At 60.7% G+C, this 8,206-nt stretch overlaps 1 protein-coding gene across 1 annotated transcript; it reads left to right on the top strand.

Annotated features, from left to right (window-relative positions):
• Window positions 1-5,471: 5,471 nt before the first annotated feature.
• Window positions 5,472-7,976, top strand: ZIC3 (Zic family member 3; the record flags this gene model as incomplete). Its single annotated transcript, XM_080624982.1, has 3 exons — window positions 5,472-6,529; window positions 7,152-7,315; window positions 7,794-7,976. Exons 1-3 carry the CDS (start codon window positions 5,488-5,490, stop codon window positions 7,974-7,976), a joined length of 1,389 nt encoding a protein of 462 aa, XP_080481108.1. The 5' UTR covers window positions 5,472-5,487.
• Window positions 7,977-8,206: the final 230 nt, after the last annotated feature.

Raw genomic sequence — 8,206 nt, 5'->3', positions numbered from 1 at the left:
CTGTTCCATGGCCGGACCCCGCCGGGGCTGCGGGCTGGAGACACGGGGAGGGAGAGGGAACGGGTAGGACCCGGGACGACGGCACCGCTTTAGCCAGGAGGAAAAAGAAACAACCCAAGGGGGAAAGGGAATAAGCAAATCACCCCAAGGGGACCGGAAGGGAACTCAGTTCTCTCTCTGACACCGTGGGGAAACCCCCCGGCCATTGAACTAAGAATCTGCAGACGGTGTGGACAGAAGGAGGATGGGTGATGAAAGGCGAGCGGTGGAAAACCCTATTTTCATTTTTTTTAAAGACTTTAAATCGTTCAACACGTTCTTCCAACACATCCTCGGGGCTGGCGAAATCATACCAGGGATGTCGGGTGGTGGGAGACACCTTCAGTGCCCGCTGTGCCCATCGGTGCGCCGGGACGGCACTGCCGGAGCTGACACTGGGCGCGCAGCACGATCGGAGTTCCCTTGGCCTGAGCTCACCTGCGTCCCCCCGAAGGTGTGCTGCTCCAACGGGAGGGTGGAGCTCTACCGGCCGCAGCTCCGGACCGTCAGCAGCGGGGTCTCCATCTACCGACCCTTCAGCTGCGGGCTGTGCCCAGTGCTGGGGAAGGAAAGCTGGAATCGAGCTGGAAGCGCACCCCGGGGCTGCAGTGTCGCCAGCGCGGGTGTCCCTGCAACTGTCCCAAGACCTGCTGCATGCTGGGGTGTCCCCTGTATAGGTTTGATGCCGCCCACCCTGGAGCCCGGTAGCTCCCCGTGGCTGGCCCTGGGCAACTAGAGACCGCTGCCTCCGACCCAGGGTGGTATCGGTTCAAACGGGGTGATGTACAGCCGAGGAACGGGTTTGTTACCGGGGCTTACACCTGCTGTGAGACCCCGAAGCGGCTCGGCGGGGAGAGACGGGTGAGACTGCAAGCAACGACGAGGTCCCCCCGGGTCCGGGGGAGGCTGAACCGGGGTTTATTTGGGGACGGAGCCCCACGTCCTCCTCGCTGCGCCGCACCCCGCCGTGCCCCGGGGGGGGCGAGTGCCCGGAGGCCGTCGGAGCCCCGCAGCCGTCGGGGCCGCTCCGCAGCGCCGCCTCTTGCCCGACTCCGCCTGGCGGGCGCTGAGGGAGGCCGCTCCCGCAATCCCCGCTCTCGGCCCTGCTGCGGGGCCGGCAGGTTTGTGGGGGAGACGCATGGACAACGCCTCCCGCCTTCCCCTGCCTCTGTCCCCATCGACTCCTAGGGGCAAAGAACGGGCGTGATCATTTCAAGTCAACCCCCTCCGGGGCAGGAGGAGGCCACGTACCCGGGTGGGGGTTCGGAAACGGCCCCGGCACGCCGGGGAAAACTCTGTTCTGCCGCAGCCGCTGCTGCCGGGCTGGCGGCTCCCGAGGCCGGGATGCCTCCCCGGAGCCCGGGGCTTGCGGTTGCCCCTCAGGGCTCAGTCACGCAGAAAGGCTGACTAAAGTCTGTGTCCCCCGCAAGAGCGGGACAATAGAGCCACCCTCCGGGTCACAGGTCAGCTCCTCGCTGATTGAGATATTCGCCACTTCCCCCACCCCCTCTGCCCCTCGGAGGCGCGGGGGGAATCCAAGGGGGTGAGGATGCTCTCGGCCGGGCCGGGGTGCCGAGGGCCCGGCTTCCTCCTCCGCCTGCTCCCGCTCTGCACCCTGCTTGTACTAACGGGGGCTTTTACCCTCTTTCCAGAGGGTGTCCATCCCCGAGGTCACTCTGGTGCCTGGGCATCCCAGGGCTGTGCCCCTCGCCCCGGGCTTTGCTTCGGCTCCATTTATTCTCCAGCACCTTCAACTCATCCTCATGGTTTTCCCACTCGCTTCCGAGCCTGACGCGTGTTTCCCAAGCAGCCTAAAGGGTTATTTTCTTGGGGAGAGGGGGGAAAACTTCTCCCCATCGCCACTAAATAAGCCACAAAGCCCGGGCTAGACAGAGCCCGTTGGCACCTACATTTCTTCGCCGCTCTGGTCTTTCAGCTTGCCTCCGCCTGGCCTTTGATATTCCTCGCCCCCTCCCCTCGCCGAAGTTCAGACCTGTTTACTCCAGCCCGTATCTCTGAAGTTCAAATGTACATGTGCTTCCCTCTCCGCTGAGTGACAGCTACAATGGAAATGTCTCGTTCGCTCCTGGTTTGCATATCATTACACAGGAGATGCAATATGTTTATGGCAGGAGAAAAACTACTTGTCTTTACGCTTGTTAGGGATATTCATTTAGCTGCGATGCAGCGCGGTTTAAAAGCCATTTAGGGCGCAGGAAATACTCCCCTCGCCCTCAGGCTCGCAGGTCGGAGCGAGAGATTTTTGTCTCCGTTTCCCCTGCTCGGTTCTTCCTTTTCCCCGGGGGGAGCCCGGTGCAGAGCTCCGGGTCCGGGGCACACAACGGGGACAGGGCAGTGCGGGGTTTCGAGCTCGGAGGGACTCGCACCGCCTTGCAGGGATTGTGCATTTCTGTGGCTATAAAATTCCCAATTCATCCTAAAGACATAAAAAAAGGGTGTTGGAGGAGAATTACACCAATAGCCTGACGTAAAGAGGGGCTTCCTCCGCCTTCCCCTCCGGTGGGGAGCAGGGGAGCCTGCGGGAGCGACTACTTTTCCGGTTGCTGTTGTTTGCAATTGAGATTGATTCAAAAAAGGGAGATGCGATGTTCCCCGCACCCCCACTCCCCCTACTCCGCCACCTTTGGAAATTAAATTGGGGATCGCTGAATAAAAATGGAATTTACTTAAAGTGGTAAAATACGCACGAAATATATTACTTTTTTTTTTTTTTTTTTTAATTACGAAAGCGATGGGGAAAAAAATATCGTAGGCCATACCGGCAATGCCCTTTCAAAAAGAGTTATAGTCACATATATAAAACCCCCGCGTTTTATGTAATTTTGGGTCCCCGAGCCGTTAAATTCCAGCCAGGAAGCGATGGGAGCCTCGATCCCTCCCTTGCGGACACCGCCGGGCGCGCACACCACGGCGAAGTTATCGGAGAAGAACCGGGAAACGCATCAACCAAGATTTATGGGTTAATTGCTGTAGCCCGGGCCGCAAGTGCACTGCGGCGAGGCAGGACCCCCCCAAACCAGCCCAGAGCAACGATCGCTTCTTTATTCTCCCTTCACCCCCAACTCCGGGACGCTTTTCCCGCAGCCCCGCGGGGAAATTTTTTCCAGGGTATTTTTCCAGGCAAAAATACCCCAAAATTAATAGTTTTTATTATTATTATTTTTAGCTTCTCCCGCTTTGGAACCGCGTTGGCTCCTTCTCCCCAAGGCGCAGAGTCACCCCCACCTCCACCGCAGCCCCGTGTACCGAGGGCACCTGAGCGGGCAGCCCCCGCTCCCCTGTCCCGGCCCCGGCGCGTCCCGTTGGGGCCGGACAATGCCACATGTGAGGCCTCCCGCACAAGCAGGGGTCAGTCGCCCTCGGTCGCCCCGGGTCGGCGACTTCAGAGGCGCTGCCGTCCCCGGCGCTCAGCTGATGGGCTAATTGAATTATGCCCTTTCCCCCCCCTTATTTCCCTTTTATTTTAGGAGGTGGGGGGGTGTTGTTGTTGTTACCAAGAAAACCCAACAAGTGCGGGAGGTCATTAATTACCCGCCCTGCCCTTCCGCAGACGGGCAGGTCTCTCTCCTCTGCCCCACCTCGGAGGGACCGCAGGTGGGTGTCCGAGGGGCCCCCAGCACTACCCCGCTTCCCCCAAGCTCCCGACCGCGCTGCGATTCTTCGGGTCACCCTCTTCTTCCTCCACGCAAGAGCCGCGGGCGCGCAGCGCAGGTTCCCCCCCTTCTTCCCTGTCTCTTGCAGTGCGATCGTGCCCTAACGGCAGCGAGGGACTCACCTTCAACTTTGAGACTGTTCGTGGCGGCTGTGGCCTGGGAAATTTGACTGTTTGACGGGCTTGAGTGTTACCTCTCGGGGAGGTTTTATATCGGTGGCGCTTTCTCTTTTTTTGTTTCCCTTTTTTTTCCCCCCCTTTTTTCTTTTTTCCTTTTTTTTTTTTTTTTCCTTTCCCTCCCTGCAAACCCTAAAATAAAGAATGCGAAGCCTTTCCCGGGGTTGATGGGGGGGAAGGATGTGAAAGAGCCGCGGTTATAAAGCGCTGCTTGACGCGGGCTCTCAATGCGTCTCTGAACTTGATCAGATTTTACGTTCCCCGCCGAGCGCCGGCGGCGAGCCCGAGCCCTGCCCAATGGCCGGACTCGGGGGCTCAGCACATCTCAGGATATTACAATCACAGCCATCTTTCTTTCTGCCTTTTATTTCCACTCTTGCTCCCCATAGTTCTTTGCAAATGCTTTCCAGAACAGAAAATGAGTGGATTTATAGCGCTGTCTGCAAGTGATAATTATTCCAAGGCAGAACGCTGCCTTTGCAAAATGAAATTAAAAAGAAAAGGGGAAGGAAAAAAAAGGGGGAAAAATATAAAGGAAAGAAAGAGAGACGGGAGGGAAATAAGATAAACGAGTGTAAGACAAACAGGGAGCGGAAAGCGCAGGACCGGGCGCTGCTCCGAGGGCTGGCTTGGAGTGGGGGGAGCTCGTGTTGCGGACCCCCCGCTGCCCTCCCTGCGGGTCCGAGGGGCGGGAACGGTTGAGTCAATAAAGGAAAAAAAGAAAAAGAAATAAAAAAAGAGAAAATTGAAATAAATAGAGATTAATTTAATTGAAACGGAAAACCAGCCCCGGAGCCGCCGGTTCGGCTTTTAACGGGGTTTCGGTTTTGAAGCACTGCAGCGCCCTTGCGCCTCCCCCCGCACCGCCCAGGGCGGGCGTCCCGCCTGGCGGGAGGCAACGGGGGGGCCGCAGCTCAGCGGGACACCCGAGGGGGGTGTGTGATGATGGTGGGGGGGGTTCCCCGCTCACGGCCCCGCAGTGGGGCACAGGGACATGGTGTGTGCATTGGGGTGTGTGCATTGGGGTGTGTGCACTGGGGTGCCCGCACCGCCGACCCCCCTCCCGCCCCGTCGGGGTTCCCCCCCCCCCCGTTTTACCTGCGAGGCTCCCGCGTCCAATCAGAGTCCCCGTCGGCGTGGGGCTCTTGCCAATCAAGCTCCTCTCCGCCAATAGGACGGCGGGCTGTGGGTCAGGTGACGCGGCTGCCGGCGGCTCCCCATTGGCGCGGCGCGGCCTGGCCCCGGCGTTGGTTTATGTGCGAGGCGCGGGCGGGCGCCCCGTCAGTGCCCCGACGGCGCCGAGCGGCAGCGAGCGCGGCCGCGCTGCCCCTCGCCCTGCTGCGCCGCCCGGCCCGACCCGGCCCAGAGCGGGGGGCGGGCGGCTTTTGGGGGGCGGGGGGAGCTGGTTTTGGTGGTGGTTGGTTTTTGTGTCGGACAGGGGGTGCTCGCTCCGCTGCCCCGCGCCGCGCCTGCCCTCAGCGGGGGGCGTGGGGGTGCTTTTTGGGGTGGTTTTGTACTTTTTTGGGGGCGGGCGGGAGGAGGAGGGGTAAGGAGAAGGAGGGGGGTCAGGCTGCCGCCGCGCCGACGGCCCCGCGCCCATGACGATGCTGCTGGACGGAGGGCCGCAGTTCCCGGCGCTGGGGGTGGGCGGCTTTGCGGCGCCCCGCCACCACGAGATGCCGGGCCGCGACGCCGCCGCCGGCGGCATGGGGCTGGGCCCCTTCGGGGACTCCTCGCACGCTGCTGCCTTCAAGCTGAACGCGGCCCCGCACGACCTCGCCGCCGGGCAGAGCTCGGCGTTCACGCCGCAAGCGCCGGGCTACGCCAGCGCCTTGAGCCACCACCACCATCACCACCACCACGCCGGCCAGGTGCCCTCCTACGGCGGGGCCACCGCCTTCAACTCCACCCGCGACTTTCTGTTTCGCAACCGCGGCTCCGGCATCGCGGACGCCGCCTCCGGCACGGCTCAACACGGGCTTTTCGGCGGCTCCCCCGGCGGTTTGCACGGCCCCGGCGGCATCCCTGACACCCCGAGCTACCTGCTGTTCCCGGGGCTCCACGAGCAGAGCCCGAGCCACACGTCCCCCAGCGGGCATGTGGACAACGGGCAGATGCACCTCGGGCTGCGCGGGGACCTCTTCGGGCGACCGGACCCGTATCGGGCCGTCTCCAGCCCCCGAACGGACCCTTACGGCGGCGCCCAGTTCCACAACTACAACCACATGAACATGAATATGGGCATGAACGTGGCGGCCCATCACCATCACCACCACCACCACGGCCCCGGAGCTTTCTTTCGGTACATGCGCCAGCCCATCAAGCAAGAATTGTCCTGCAAGTGGCTCGACGAGAGCCAGCTCAGCCGGCCCAAGAAGAGCTGCGACAGGACTTTCAGCACCATGCACGAACTGGTGACCCATGTCACCATGGAGCACGTCGGGGGGCCAGAGCAGAACAACCACATCTGCTACTGGGACGAGTGTCCGCGGGAAGGCAAGTCCTTCAAGGCGAAATACAAACTGGTGAACCACATTCGGGTGCACACGGGGGAGAAGCCCTTCCCCTGTCCATTCCCGGGATGCGGCAAGATCTTTGCCCGCTCCGAGAACCTCAAGATTCACAAGCGGACTCACACAGGTAAGGCCCGTGAACACCGTGTGTGTCCCCCGAGTCCCCTCGGGGCTCGGAGGGGGCTGCGTGGATGAATCGGCTGCTGCCGGAGCGGGGGGTGCGCGGCGCTGAGAAGGGAACCGTAGAAACGCTCAATGCGATCGCATTTTCGGCGCCTTCCCCTCCCTGTTATTTTACGGTTTAGGCCCCATTGGCGTCTGCCCGAATTAAATCAGCTAGACTTCTGTCAAAGTGGTTTTATTTTCAGCCCCGTCTTCCCTTCAGCCTTCTGAACGGGTGGAGGGAAGAGAAGGGGAAGGCAGGAAGCAAACGTATTTAGGCTGTATCCTCAAATACATCTTGTAACGCTATTGGAGCTGCTGAATTTATCCCTCGTCTTCTCCCTCCCTGAGCTCACCCAGCTTCTGTCCCCAGTGCGGGCCTGTTGAGAGGTGAATTTAAAGTAATAAAGGCTGACCCGAATTTCTCCGACACATAACAAACCCTGCTGTCCGTCTTCCTCTTCTTCATCGTCCGTGGTGCTTGTGCATCCCCAAGATGGGGCGAGCAGGGCAGAGGCTCTCCTGGGAAGATGCAAGCGGGCATGGAGAGGAGAACATCCCTCCTTCACCCTCTCTGAATTTCGCAGGTGAGAAGCCCTTCAAGTGCGAGTTTGAGGGCTGCGACAGGCGCTTCGCCAACAGCAGCGACAGGAAGAAACACATGCACGTCCACACCTCGGACAAGCCCTACATCTGCAAGGTGTGCGACAAATCCTACACCCACCCCAGCTCACTTAGGAAACACATGAAGGTAATCACCCGTGCGCTCCAGCCCTTTCCTCCCTGAGCAGAGATGCTCAGTCGCTGGCGTGCTCAGGGCCGGCGGCTGCCGCAGCGCTCTGTGCTCCCGATGGAGCACGGCCTGAGCCATTCCCGGTGTTTAGGCCGACGCTGGAGCACAGCTCAGGGAAATGGCGTAGTTTCTTTTTGTGCTCTCACTGGTGCCCAGTTTACAGCGTGTGGCTGGGTGCTGCAAGACTCTGTAAGTGCAGCCGCCCAACGCCGGGATGTTGCCGCCTCTCATACTGGGATGCTGCAGCAAAGTGGCCAAGAGCTAAGGCAGGCATTAGCCCCGCTGCTCAGGGTGGCCAGCAAGGCATGAACTACCTGCCTATGGGAACCAAGCCGCTGGACCCCAATGTCCCTCTTGCATGGGGAAGCCTCCCAACCCAGCTCAGCGGGATGGTGGGGACCGCGAGCTCGCTCCCATCTCTGCCTCTTGGTTTTAGGTGCACGAATCCCAGGGGTCGGACTCTTCCCCTGCAGCCAGTTCGGGCTACGAGTCCTCCACCCCCCCCGCGGTGGGCTCTGCCGGCAGTAAGGACTCCACTAAAACGCCGCCGGCCGCCCTTCAGAGTAACCCCGGCCACAACCCTGGACTGCCCCCCAATTTTAACGAGTGGTACGTGTGAAGGCAGCTGCTGCCGGGCCGCAGACTGGACCAAATGCGTTGGGAACGAGGGGAAAACAACGGCCCAGGACAAAACCAAGCCAACTGCAGCTCGCTCCCACGGAAATGGAGTTTCCACACCGATGACCGCATAGGGCTACACCTAGTTAATGCCAGGAGCCGGGGTGGGGGGGGGGGTGGTGGCTTTTATTATTATGTTATAATTATTCCTATTTTTTGCAAGCCCAGACG

The sequence above is a fragment of the Psittacula echo genome, assembly GCF_963264785.1.
Source record: "Psittacula echo genome assembly, chromosome: 8".
Lineage (NCBI taxonomy): Eukaryota > Metazoa > Chordata > Aves > Psittaciformes > Psittacidae > Psittacula > Psittacula echo.
This window is presented reverse-complemented; position numbering and strand designations above follow the sequence as displayed.